Source organism: Podarcis tiliguerta, assembly GCF_965153285.1.
Source record: "Podarcis tiliguerta genome assembly, chromosome: 2".
Lineage (NCBI taxonomy): Eukaryota > Metazoa > Chordata > Lepidosauria > Squamata > Lacertidae > Podarcis > Podarcis tiliguerta.
The window spans coordinates 40744908-40759614 of NC_139535.1; the positions used below are offsets into that span (position 1 = coordinate 40744908).

Below are 14707 nucleotides of genomic sequence, written 5' to 3' on the forward strand. Positions count from 1 at the left end.
ACTCAACAACTTTTCTGTCCAGATTTTCACTGTTTGAAATATGGCAACCGTACAGAGCTTTTAAGGTACACAACTAAGAAGATGCTAAGACTACATCCCAACACCTGGCAGGTGTTTTAAAGAGTGGGGTGGGACCAGTCATTTGCTTAATTCTTTTAGACACCATCAGAGTTTTAAAGCTATTATCCTATATAACCTCTTACCTGGGGATAAGCTCCACTGAATGGGGCTTTCTTCTAAGTAGAGATGTAAAGGATTTCACTATAACCTAATTAAAATGAGAAACAGTACCCTACTTTTGTTTAGTGTCCTCAGATTCATAGTCGTCCACTTAAGGGGAGGCGATAAGAGACATCAGCCAAGAAGAAGGGCCGCTCATTGCTTTGTAACTTCCAAGAGTGGACTATATCCCTGATATAGTGGGGCGGGGTGTCAGAAAACAGTAGCTTGCTTTCTTTGGAGATGGGTTGCTCGGAACTGCTTTCCAGAACCCCCGCACAATGGTGAGGATGATGATAGTTTTTATTTTTTGTACCCCACACATCTGACTGGGTTTATCCAACAAAGTATAAAGGAACACAACAAAACACCAAACAGCAAAAGCTTCCCAGAACAGGGCGGTCTTCAGGTGTCTGCAAAAATTCATATGATTGTTTATCTCCTTGATATCTGAAGAGTGTTCCACAGAGAGGGTGCCACTACCGAGAAGGCCCTCTGCCAGCTTTCCTGCAACTTCGCAGGAAAGACCGAGTGGGGGTCTTTACACTTTAACAAACCACAGCACCCAAAGTTCTTTGGAGAAAAGCCATGACTGTTTAAAGTGGTATCAAAGCGCTCTAAAGATCTGAGGCCTTAGAGATCTGAGGTCCAGGCTGCTCCCTAAGGAGAGAGAGCTGGTCAATGCAACTGCGGAAAGCTGGGGAGTGATGAAGTGAGCCTGTCAAGTCTGGCATGGGAGGGCTGTGCACATGACGCCTTCTGGCCTTGGAGCGTGAAGAGGCCTGTGAGCACATGCCTTGCTTAATGGGCGGTGGGTGGGTGGTCACGCCGTGCCAAAGGCCAGCAAGCACTGCGAGAGATTACCGCTCCTTTCACTCAGCTCCCTTGCTAGCATTTGGGTGATTTCCTCGTGCCTTTAATGTCAAGGCAAATTACAGGCCTTTCAAGTCAAAGCCCTCTTGCTGGAGAGCAAAGCTCACTCAAGCCAGACACTAATCGCTGCCTCCCACAAGGGGCCTAGCTTTAATTGCCCATGACATGCTAATCTGCTGGACAGTCTCAAATGCTCCTTTATCTGTGTGCCTGCGCTCTCCTTTCCCTCCTCCTTTCCCTCGCAGCTCCCCAAACTCCACACTTTTTCTTCGGCGAGGCAGTTTGCCCCGACCCAGCCTGGGAGTGGCCTTCCCGGCCTAGAGAGGCAGCTCGCCTGCGGAGACAGAAGAAGCTCTGTTGCAGTAGCTTCCAGCCTGTGCCTTCTTGCATGTCGCGTGTGCCTTTCCCACCCCCTCGGGAGGCATTAAGGAGAGCAATGAAACTCTTCCCCCGTTTCAGCAAGTGCTTTTGTTGCCTGGGCTTCCTCTTTATGGTTCTGCAAGAGTCAGGAAGCCTGAACTCAGACAGCCCCGAGTGCAGCCAAAGAGATGACAACCCAGCGTGCGCAGGGTCCCTGGTGGCCATGCCTCTCCCTTCTCCGGAAGGTGGCTGTGATGGGTTGGGGAGCTGCAGGCTCCACGTCCTGGGGCCTGAGGAGCCAGCAGTACCTGAGGAGGTGCAGGATGTCCCTGCTGGCGAGCAGCAGATGGAGTTCAAGCAGATCCTGAAGCACACTGGAGAGCTCAACAAACAAAGCTCTTCCAGGACCAGGACCCTGATGGACCGACTCAGCTTGGTGGAAACCAGAGTGGTTTCCATGGCATCGGGCCTACAGAAGTTGCAGGAGGAAAGCCGGCTTAATCTGCACCGCTTAGAGGAGCAGCTCAGCTCCTTGGTGGCCCTGCTGCTGGGGATCCTCTCTGGCTGCAAGCTGCCTTGCAGCGAATCAGTCCTGAAGGCATCCATTCTTGGTGAGTACAGCGGGGGGGGGGGGGTGTTATCCACTTCCCGTTCTGCCTGACTGTGAAGAGAGAGATTCTTCTTTCTCTTTACAAAAAACAAAGTCCGGGTTGGGGTGGGGTATGATCTGAAGGCTCATGGTGCAGCAGCCTTGCTGAAGCTAAACAGATCTGTCTGGCAAGTGCCTAGAGGGGAGATCTCCTGGGAATCCTATGTATGTCCATCGTCCCACCCTGACACTGAGATCCAGCTCCGAGGGCCTTCTGGTAGTTCCTTCGTTGTGAGAGGTGAGGTTACAGGGAACCAGGCAGAGGGCCTTTTCGGTAGTGGTGCCCACCCTGTGGAATGCCCTCCCAGCAGAGGTCAAACATATAAACGGCTGTGTGATTTTTAACAGACATCTGAAGGCAGCCCTGTTCAGGGAAGTTTTTAGTGTGTGATGTTGTATTGCGTTTTTACTATTTTTTGTTGGGAGAAAGTAGGGATAGCTCAGTCAGTAGAGCACGAGACTCTGAATCTCAGGTTTGTGGGTTCGAGCACCACACTGGACAAAAGATTCCTGCATTTCAGGGGGTTGGACTAGATGATCCTCGAGGTCCCTTCCAACTCTACAATTCTATGAAGTTCTAAATAAAGCCTTGTAAATAGTTCACAGCAGTCTGCTGGGATACAGCTCCCTACACAGAGCTTGGAGTGCTGAGCAGGAAGGAAAGGAGGCCATGCCCTGTCAAGGCAGTCCTCTTGCCTTGCTTTGGTCATGTTACACCTGGAGTTCAGGTAGGCAAAAAGAGACAGGGTTCCTTGCACAAATCTTACGATGTGGCTAGACCAGGGGTCAGCAACCCGCAGCTCCGGAGCCACATGTGGCTCTTTTACACCTTTGCCGCGGCTCTGGGGCGGATACTAGCGAGGGGAGGAGGCGCATTGTGCGCCCCGACACTCCCCACTGTGGCGGGCGCTGTACTGGCTGTGACGTCGCATGGGGGCGGTGCGTGCATTAGTCACGCACCGTCCCGACGTCATCTTCCCGCGCCCCCGCTACATTGTAAGGGGCATGTACGCTGGTCACTGCATTGAAAGGGGGCATGTACGCTGGTCACTGTTTTGAAGGGGAGTGAAGAACACACACACACAAAAAGGTAACTTTTTAATTTAATGTTTATTTCTATGAGGAGGAGTAATTCTGAGGGGTCAAACAAAGAAATAATAAAAAAGTGACAAAAAAGTTATTTTTATAATGACGAGTTTTGCGGCTCCCAGTTTTTTTTTCTTCGGAAACGGGTCTAAGTGGCTCTTTTTGTCTTAAAGGTTGCAGACCCCTGGGCTAGACCATGTCAGGTCTTTACTGAGCATTCATTCCAAATGGTCATTTTGTTTATGAGGCGGTTATTATGACAATGAACATTTATTCTTCATTCATCTTGATTTGCTTCCAGGGTTCAAGTAGGTAGCCGTGTTGGTCTGCCGTAGTCAAAATAAATTTTAAAAATTCTTTAAAAAGATAGTTAAAAAGGCTCTTCTTAAAAACCATGCATACACATGAAAGTTTATACCTAAAGCTACTCAGTTGGTCTCTAAGGTGCTACATTATAATTTTTAAATTCTTTTGGAAGGATTCTTTTAAAGACTTTCTTAGATCATATAACTTTTTTGAAGACTTGGTTCTTTTAGGTTTTTAAGAAGAGTCTTTTTAACTATCTTCTAAAAGCATTGTTTTAATTTATTTTGCTTCCAGGGTGTTTTCCTGTGGCTCCTTTGTTCCACCCTAGGTCATATTCCTATTTAGGCCCATGCTGAAGTCTCACAAGGCCAACTTAGCACACATACCAAGTGAGCTGAGCTTGGCATTGTCATGAACCTACATCCTGGCCAGAAAAAACCATGGAGAAAATTCCAGTACTTGCTTTGCACCAAAGCAGTCACCTAACTCCACACTGCTGTATCAAAGTCACCATGCACTCAAGTGGTCCTGTGAATGTGTCTTGTCTCCCACTTTGGTTCAGTGAGGACAGGCAAAGCCTTCAAAACCTCAGAGTCCTCATTCCGCCTCTGCCTGGCTTTTTCCTCCACCATTTTTCATTATTTCCTTCCCCCTCCCCACTTCTTCTGCTTGAGATGTTCCACTCGTTTTCTCTTTTGATGTCTGACATCTCAACAGTCCGTGTCCCACCAGGAATTTCCGGACAGATGGATGCTGTATTGACGAGCAATATGTTTGAAGAGTTTGCGGCTGACATTTATGGCTATCAGGCTGACCGATGATGCAATTCTTTCTGTTGGACACAATCCCCCCACTGTTCATCATTTCCTTCAGATAGTGCCCTCTCCCACTCCACATCCTCCCTGATTATACCAGAGCAAGAGAAGAACAAGAGGGACAGCGATGCAAAGACGCTGTTATGGGAGCAGACGGCACAATGCCTGCCCAAGTTATTTTGCTGCCAGAAGCAGAGTCAAAAAGGCAGAACTAGTGGTAGCACCAGGTGCTGTGAAATCAGGGCATCTTGCCGCCTGCACACAGGAAGCTCTGTGGCTCCTGGATCTTTCTAGTGGCAGGGGAGGAGGCCTGATGAAATCTTAGGGAAGGCTACTGATGACAGAAAATATCCGCTTCCCAGCCTTGGATGCCTAGGGCTTACTTTCGGTTCCTCAGATGTGAAATGCACGAACGTGTTTTTCAATGTTTCCCACTTTAAACTGCTGTAGGCCTCCAGGTATGATTGGACTTGAACTCTCACCATTCCTGGGCATTGGCCAAGGTGGCTGGGGCTGATGGAAGTTGGAGTCCAAGAAAGCCACAGGTTCCGCATCCCTGTCTCATATCCAGGTCTTTATTGAGCATGGTTTGTGGGGTGGTTATCTATGACATTTGTGAGCACTGGGCCTGCATTCATCTTGATTTGTTTGTGGGGTGTTTCCTGTTAGGCACTTGTTCATCCCATATTTTTCAATGCACTTCCCTGCCACTTTTCAAACTGCTAGAAGTCTGGTTCTTTCTTTCTTTCTTTCTTTCTTTCTTTCTTTCTTTCTTTCTTTCTTTCTTTCTTTCTTTTTAGCAGATTTGTTGCCCGAAGGGCGACAGAGCCCTTTAGTTCACCTTAACTGTGCAAACCTCAGGTTCTGCTATGTGCTTGAATCCATCCCATAAAATAGTGGGACTCCCAAGGCACCCTAAGAGAAACAAAAACAAGAATGGTGTGTGTTGCAGGGGGCTGTGTGCCAATGACACTCACAGGAAAAAAAATGAATCTGAATGTTCCACTTGGGATGTAGAGCCCCCTTGTGTAGAAGCCCCCTTAATGCCTGGGGGGGGAGTTATCCAAACACTTAGCAAATCTGTATAATAACACTGCATTGAACTAGCTCAGTCACAGACTATTGAGAATAGAGTGGGCAGTGGCTTTTCTCAAGAGATTTGCGGTCATCTCACTCACAGACTCCAAATTATCTCCCAGATATAGGGAAAGAGCACAAGATTGAGGAGACACCAGCACTTACAGGTGAGTATAAATCTATTATGTAACTTAGACTACAATTGTATGAAACCTGAGAGGGAGACCAGGTCCCCTCTCTCCATCATGGTCCATAGTCTTGTGACCTTGATGATGTTGGGACTCCATCATCAGTAGGGCCACAAAGGGTGTGTGTGAGAGCAGTGTGTGCCCCAAAGGAGTGTGACAGCAAGGCTTAGGTCTGAAAGATTTGAATCCTTCCTGGTACCCTAGAAACTGCCAAAACTTTGAATAAATTTACTCCAGCCCAAGAGCTGGTGTAAATTGATCCCATTTATTGAGAGAGAAATACAATTAAAATAACTAACCTTTTTTAAGAAAAAAGACAAATGGCAAAATAGCCTTTAGATATTCCTCACTGCCTCCGGTGCCTTTAGTATTTATATAGCCACTAAATAAACATTCCCTGAGAGGCTTACAAACAAATAAAATATATAATAATTAATTTTTAATATTTAACAACAAAGACAGATATATATATATATATATATATATTTGCTTTCGTAGATTTTCACGGGTACAGGAATGCAGGTTTTGGTGTCCTCGGGTGTCTTCCCGTGTAAAAGTTGGGGTGTCTAGGCGACGTTTCGACGAGGTCTCACTCGTCATCTTCAGGCTGGTGCTTTCGGCTTCTTGTTACTGGAACAGAGCAGGATCTCAGTGTTTGAGTTCCTATAAATACTGTTGAGGAGGTGTGGTGTATAGCCTCCAATGTTCTGGGCAGAGAGGAGGTTCCCAGGCTAGTGTGCCTTTTCTTCTTTTGTTCCTTAATTACTTGAGGGATATCTTGAGTGATTTCTTGAGTGATTTCCTGAATCCCACTTAGGTGGGTCATTAGGTGTGGATTAGTTGCTAAAGCCTTCGTGTCTTGAACTCTTGAACTTTGTGAAGAGTTTTTCTGAGAAGATGGCTGTACTGCACTTGGTTGTGCTCTGGCTTGGCTTCGTGTATAGGGGCGAGCTGTGGTTTTGTGGCCTGTGCCAGCCAGATCTGTGTAGGGATTGCAGGGGGGTGCAGCATCCGGAGGTGCCACCCTGGTTTGGCTACTGGATGGTGTCTGTAATTTATCTGTGGAGAGGGTCTGGGTTTGGGTCTGGTGTGGTTGATTGGTGATGGCGTTCTGTGTGCCTCTGGATCTGGTGTCAGATTTTGTGGGGAGGGCTAATTTCCAGATGTCTGGCAAGCGGGATGTGTCGTCACGCTTGTTCATGTTGTGAGGGTGTTTCTCTATCTCGATGGCTTCCATGATTATTCTCTTGTGGTGATGTTCCATGTTAAAGAGCAATTTGGAATCTGCAAAATTAATTTCGTGTCCTGTTTCTTTCATGTGTTGGAAAAGAGAGGAAGTTTTTTCTTCTTTTTTGACGGCATTCTTGTGTTCTGCGATCCGTGCATTTATTCGTCTGTTTGTTTGTCCAATGCAGACTTTGCAGGGTATTTCATAGACCCCTTGGTTTTCCAACTGAATTTTATCCTTGGGGTTTCTGAGGATATTGGCTATTTTTTTGGTTGGCTCAGATATGTTGACGACACCTTTGTAATTTGGCCACACGGGAAAGAAAAACTGGATAGCTTCCTCACACATCTCAACAGCCTACACCCCAAAATACAATTCACTATCTACCGGAAAAAAACACACACCAACCGCTACTTACATGCACAATCACACCACCACCCTGCACAAATAAACTCCGTAGCCAAGACTCTCATCTCCAGAACCAAACGCCTGGCTGACGAAGACCACTTGACAACTGAGTTACAGAATCTCTCAAATGTGTTAATTGCCAATGGATACCAGCAAAACAGGGTTACGAAGCTAATCCAAAAAGAAACACCCCCCAAAAACCAAGACACAGAAGAAAACAATGGCATAGCCCTCCTTCCTTATATCAAGGGCACTACAGATAAAATTAGCAAAATCCTCCATAAACACAATATCAAAACAGCCTTTTGCACCAACCAAAAAATAGCCAATATCCTCAGAAACCCCAAGGATAAAATTCAGTTGGAAAACCAAGGGGTCTATGAAATACCCTGCAAAGTCTGCCCAGCCACGTACATTGGACAAACAAACAGACGAATAAATGCACGGATCGCAGAACACAAGAATGCCGTCAAAAAAGAAGAAAAAACTTCCTCTCTTTTCCAACACATGAAAGAAACAGGACACGAAATTAATTTTGCAGATTCCAAATTGCTCTTTAACATGGAACATCACCACAAGAGAATAATCATGGAAGCCATCGAGATAGAGAAACACCCTCACAACATGAACAAGCGTGACGACACATCCCGCTTGCCAGACATCTGGAAATTAGCCCTCCCCACAAAATCTGACACCAGATCCAGAGGCACACAGAACGCCATCACCAATCAACCACACCAGACCCAAACCCAGACCCTCTCCACAGATAAATTACAGACACCATCCAGTAGCCAAACCAGGGTGGCACCTCCGGATGCTGCACCCCCCTGCAATCCCTACACAGATCTGGCTGGCACAGGCCACAAAACCACAGCTCGCCCCTATACACGAAGCCAAGCCAGAGCACAACCAAGTGCAGTACAGCCATCTTCTCAGAAAAACTCTTCACAAAGTTCAAGAGTTCAAGACACGAAGGCTTTAGCAACTAATCCACACCTAATGACCCACCTAAGTGGGATTCAGGAAATCACTCAAGAAATCACTCAAGATATCCCTCAAGTAATTAAGGAACAAAAGAAGAAAAGGCACACTAGCCTGGGAACCTCCTCTCTGCCCAGAACATTGGAGGCTATACACCACACCTCCTCAACAGTATTTATAGGAACTCAAACACTGAGATCCTGCTCTGTTCCAGTAACAAGAAGCCGAAAGCACCAGCCTGAAGATGACGAGTGAGACCTCGTCGAAACGTCGCCTAGACACCCCAACTTTTACACGGGAAGACACCCGAGGACACCAAAACCTGCATTCCTGTACCCGTGAAAATCTACGAAAGCATATATATATATATATATATATATTCTTTGCAACAGAGGCAGCATAAACATAAACAACTTGCAACCCAAATTAAATTACGCTAGACCACAACAGCTGAAGATTAATTAAATATACAATGTCTCTCATTCCTTAAGATGATGCGTTTTTTATATAACACCATCAATATACAGAAGGTTACAATTTAAAATGAAGCCAAAACAAGGAGGAGAAAATATGGGCTTTGGGGGAAGCCAGGAAATGGCTTCGCACTTCAAATTGGTCAAGTCACAGGAGGAAAATGATGCCTTACACACATGGATCTCCAGGTGTGCAAATGCAACTCCCCACCTCTGCCTAGAACCCACCTATTGTACATTATGTTTGAAGGCAGTCTGAGTGTGTGAAGCCCAATACACATTGGCCGGAACAACATGATAATTTATTAATTCTTTGGGGAGACCTCCCTTGATTTCTATATCCAATAGCATGTTGAAGCAGGCAGCAGTGCCCCAAGATTTCTCTGGAGGTGCAATCCTGCTCACCAACCAAACATCTAAGTTTACTCTCATAGAAGTATGTACGTCTTGCCCCTGCCTTCATATTGCAGGATACTCTTTGTCCCCTTTTTAGCATACATGTAACAGTTTCTAGGTGAAAGATCCCTGCAAGACAGGTCATATGTCCAGGACCTGTTGTTTTCATTGCCACGCCCCTGCGGTTTATTACACCTTTCAATGCCTTCCAGATGGAACTATGGTCCAATTCAGTCTAAGGCAGCTTTCTATGTTCCTATGTACTTTCAGTGGAACCCTCTGAAAAATCTGAGCACACGTATCCTCGGGATTGTGCAGAGATCCATAAACAGGGCATCCGAGACAATGGGATATACACCATCCAACCCATTCCCCTCCGTCAACACTTTGAGGTAAGGTAGGTAGGTTTGAGGTGTCTTATCTAACGGAGTAAATAAGATATGCATGCAGCCAACTGGGTCTCCGTTTGGCCAAAGGTAGCACAATTGCAATATGCATTCAGCTCCTTGCTCCACTGGTATGTGTTACTGCATGTAAAAGTTGTAGCCATACATAAAATTTGCATTGGTTTGCTCCTAAAGTGGGCATTCTCTATTCATCCTCCTCTGCATTGCTATTGTAAAGGATAATCTGCTATGCAATCCTGTGTATTCTTACTCAGAAGTAAGTCCCACTCACTCAGTGTAGATTGCTTCCCTTATTAAGATCATACAGCTTTTACTTTGCATTAATGAATCTGGACTAAATATCCCCCCTTGCCATCATTGATGCAGATTAGAACCTTCATACACCTGCCCATCAAAATATATTGAAAGGGCGGTACAGTGGTACCTTGGTTCTCAAACTTAATCCATTCCGGAAGACCGTTCACATTCAAAAATGTTCAAGAACTGAAAACTCAATACAGAAGCCTCAATTCAATTGAGAAAATTGAAAAACACACAGCGGAAGCCGTTTGACTTCCGAGGCACGTTTGAAAACGAAAGCATTTACTTCCGGGTTTCCGGCATTTGTCAATGGAGACATTCGAGAACCAATGTACCACTGTAGTAGCTGAGAATTATCCTTTTTAACATTGCACTTATGGCCTCTCTCCCCATGATCAAAGTGTGTCCCCAAGTTCCTTTTAGACTTGGACTTTGCAAAGTCCCCTATCAAGAAAAAAACCTGGTTAGATATGTGGCAAGAAAGATTAAGTGCAGCCACTGAAAACATAACACTAAGTGTGTGGTTCTTAAAACGGGAACAGCTACTATCCAGTTGAGTAATTAGTAAAATAAATGCATGCCCAGATGGGACACTCCTGCACTAATACTGCACAGAACAGATACCACAGAATCAAAAATAATTACCGTATTTTTTGCACCATAACACTCACTTTTTTCCTCCTAGAGAGTAAGGGGAAATGTCTGTGCGTGTTATGGAGGGAATGCCTACGGGTGGCATGCCTACGGATTTTCCTCCTCTAAAAACTACGTGCGTGTTATGGTCGGGTGCGTGTTATAGAGCAAAAAATACGGTAAATCTAAACCGCTGAAAATAAAATTTCCAAAATGGCGCATGAACAGGCAGGCGGTGAGTTTCTGCCACTTACCATTAATCATATCTCCATGGTTTTCAAAGGTTATTTAGTGAGAGTAATGAGAATTCACTTCTGGAGCTCCTTAGCCCTGTTCCCCACTGATGAAAATAGTTCCTTAGAGCAGCCAAAGACCATTAAACCTGTTTAAGCACTTGATGTTGCCTGCAGAGTGGAAAATTTCCTAAGAGAGCATGATGTCGCAGCCTGATTCCATGGGCTGGAGCAAGGGCTCTTTTTCAGGCGCTCCAGTGCTTCTGCCGATTAACCTTCGTCTTGTGTATTGCCAGGCTTACTGTGACATGGTCACGGATGGTGGCGGGTGGACCGTGTTCCAGCGCCGGCAGGATGGCTCTGTGGATTTCAACCGCACTTGGCAGGAGTACAGGCAGGGATTCGGGAGCCTGCAAGGGGAGCACTGGCTGGGCAATGAGCACCTCCACAGCTTAACTCGCCTGGGCCAGCATGTCGTGCGCATAGAGTTGGAGGACTGGCATGGCGTCAAGCGCCATGCTGTTTACCGCAAATTCAAAGTGGCCAGCGAGGCCCACAAGTATCGCCTGACAGCCCGGGAGTATCAAGGCAGTGCAGGCAACGCCCTGAGCTACAGCCGCAACTACAACCACGATCACAAGTGCTTCACAACTTGGGACAGCGACAACGACAACTACCCCATGGGCAACTGCGGTGCGTATTATGGGGCCGGTTGGTGGTTTGACTCCTGCCTGGCAGCCAACCTCAATGGGAAGTACCACCACGGACGCTACACGGGGGTGACCAGCGGCATCTACTGGGGAACATGGTACATTCTGGTTGACAAAAGGACCAATCAGAAGTACTCCTTCAAGAAAGCAGAGATGAAAACAAGGCCTGTCGGCTTTTAAGACGATCCTACAACCAGAATGCCTGGTGTATGTGGACTTGCGGCAGGGAGACTTTACAGAGATAAGTTCAAAGAAAATAACCTGCTACTGAGATTTGACTTGGGAAAAACAAGTTCAAAACAGGACAAAGTCCTACTTTGTGGTGGAGAATCTTAATACACTGAAAACAAAGGATAAATAGGAGCAGAGTCACCAAGTTGCCCACAGCTCTTGTAACAATCACCAATGCCCGATTCTACATTCAACTTCAGTCACTGCCCTTCCTTTCCCATCTCATGATCATGGGCAGTTTTGAGTTATATCTGCCATTCTTCCATACTCCACAGTGAAATTCATGTTTGGGTCAGAACACACCCGCGAGGGAACTTGTTTTGCAAGTGGCTACAAACTTCCTTTTGTAGCTTGGACACACATCACATTTGCCTCACTCTGTTTCATGGCTTGCTCTTTAGGCTTACGGTGGGCACGTGAGCAAGTTATCTGGAAAGGAATCATCTGGAAAGGAATCATAGGAATGAGGAAACCCCTCATTCAGATTTCTACAGAAAGGACTGAAAGCCTTGTTGAATTATCGGGACCTTTCCAATGCTCTATTTCTAAAGAGGTAGCCAGGGCTACTTAGCCAGAAGTTAATGGGGATGCGCTAAATTGCAGGAAATAAGAAGCAGCATTCTGAATTATATAGTGACTTCCTGAAGATTAATATGCTTTTCCTGAGCACTGGCAAGCAGTTAAAAGTTGCTCTTGTATTTTCTGCCAAAGGTTGTCAGATCCAGGCCAGGCAAGTACTCAGATAACCTTTGTGCAAAAAGAAACGCCTGACCTGTAGTTTGGGCTGCAGCAACAGGGAATGCATCCTTACTCCTTTGGGGTGGTATCCTGACCCATATATAGAGCAGGCTAGGGAATGAGTGATGTCCAAGGCCTCCCCATTCTAAAAGAAATGCAGGAGTGTTTGCTTCCACCAGAATGTCTTCAAGACACATTGTGGTTCTTCGGTGGCACACACTAGTGTGCTCCAAGCCAATTTGGGAATATCTGCTTTAGACATGCTTCTAAAGGCCTGAAATAGTGTTAGTGATAGCCCACCAAGTGCCTTTATTAAAAATATTTGCATTTGTAAGTAATCCCGAGCCTAAAATCCAGAGAGGTAGAAAGTTTCCTCGATTACCTGCAAGAGCATGAGAACCAGATTTGCTTCATTCTATTTCCTCGGTTTTTAAGACTCCGGCTTCTAACTCCTCCCACTATTAAATGTCAACAGCTATAGAATTGGCTGGAGTTAAACAAATTATAGAGACATCAGGTGGTTCAAATACCATGACTACACCTGTCCCTTTGGGGGCACTTTCATGGTTTAGGATGCCTGAAGCTCACGCTTGATAATTCCTTGGCACAAAACCAGTGTTTCATGAGTAACCAATATGCTGTAATTATAGTCAATCAACAAAGACTTCAGAGCCAGAATGATATAGGGCAGATGGGAGCTGACACTTCACGACTACCTTGAGTCAAATCTTCCTCATTCTGGCAAGAGCATCATACTAATTAGCACTGTGATAATTCAGAACTACAAGAGCACTGTACCTCAGGCACCGAAAGAGTAAAGAAGCTACAAAAACTAAGGTACCCTTATGGCAAAGCAAACGGTAAGGCAGCAGAGATGGACAGCTGTGCGCTTAAGAGTTGCCTATCTTGCAATGCAGCCCAGGGTACCCTTTCCTTACCTTAAAAGCTAAATAGTGCCTTGCTTTCAAGCTCCTTATCTCATAAATGTCATTCGACGGAAGTGGTACATGAATGGAAACTTAAGATCTTAAGATCCTCTATAAACTGGACAAATATTTCAATTTATCCTTACAGTTCAAATGATGGACACATTCACTTACAAGGTCACACAGAGATGGCAAGAAGGGTATCTCCCTAAACAAGGTTCTTAAGGCAGAACTCACTTTTAAATGTTAAGCTTTAGGTCAGGGATGAGAAACCTGCAGTCCTACAAATATTGCTGGACTACAACTCCTACAATCCCCAATCATGGAGTTAGAATTCAACTTTTGGGAGTGCTGCCACAGCATCCTCACCCCTGGTTTAGGTATTTGGCAGTCAGATTATTTGTGAGCCCTTTCACATTGCCAGCCACAGTTTTAACCCCGAGAGAACTTCACTATGCAGAGTCTTGTAGCTATTATCATGTTAACTCAGTGGCTACTGCTGTAATTCTCATTGTAGGGCAAATGTAGATACTGTGTGAAGAGTCAGTGTACATGAATGAGGCTGACACTTAAAAGTGATTGCTTAATTGCATGGTATGAAGATATGTGGGGAGGGGAATCAACGCTACAAGATAAACATGTGTTTACCTACATGTATTTTAAAAAATCAGTGGTGGAAGTTACCTTCTCATCTTAGGAAGTTAACATAATATTGACTTCTTGCTTTCCAGTGAGCTTGGCGCCATCTGGTGCGTAAACTAGGTCAAACCAAATCACAAGCTATTTATAGTGTAACAACGGATACTCCCTCAAGGGGGAACTGGCTCTTCACACAAGGCTCATTCCTCTCATAACACACTTTTTGTGAACCAATGCATTACAATGACAAGAAGATCCCCCAGTTTTGTCCTGTGATTTTATCTATGTTGTGTGCAGTGGCAAGAGAAATCTTAGAAATTTTTGTCCACCCGCAGCAACTTACATGCTATATTAAAAAATGAAATAAAAACTGAAGCTGTTCAAGGCACAATGAAGGGGGGGAAAACCTCAGAAATAATTTACCTGGGAAATGCACTCTCCTCCCCATCTAAAAAGCGAGAAGGAGCAGGGGAATGTGTGTTAAACTCTCTGGAAAAGGAGTCATATGGTTTGACAAAAATGGTTCTGCCTATAAAACTTCCAAGTGATAGAATCCTACATCAGAAACCGCTAGTTCCCTGCTATTTTGCACTGGTTGATTATTAGGTGATTCAGCATTACATCTTGAAGTATATTCTACAGAGTTTTGACCAGGTCAAACAACACCTAAAAATCACACACATTCATAGGAAGATCCAACTATTGCTACAACCAGCATTAATGCAAGCCAGTTTGTTACTGACCGCAGTAATAATTCTAAAAGCTCTTAACAGCTTAGAGGTTCATAATTCTTACACAAGATGGAGCATGAGATAAAGATAGCCAATCAAA

At 45.2% G+C, this 14707-nt stretch overlaps 1 protein-coding gene across 2 annotated transcripts; it reads left to right on the top strand.

Annotated features, from left to right (window-relative positions):
- The first annotated feature begins 1177 nt into the window (after positions 1-1177).
- Positions 1178-14246, top strand: LOC310667222 (fibroleukin-like). 2 transcript variants are annotated; one of them, XM_083419019.1, is made up of 4 exons: positions 1178-2063; positions 5508-5552; positions 9330-9451; positions 10929-14246. In XM_083419019.1, the coding sequence occupies exons 1-4, from the start codon at positions 1283-1285 to the stop codon at positions 11520-11522; spliced, it is 1542 nt and encodes a 513-aa protein (XP_083275145.1). In that variant the 5' UTR covers positions 1178-1282; the 3' UTR covers positions 11523-14246. The 2 variants fall into 2 exon arrangements, with proteins under 2 accessions (XP_083275145.1, XP_083275146.1); XM_083419020.1 differs by lacking the exon at positions 5508-5552.
- Positions 14247-14707: the final 461 nt, after the last annotated feature.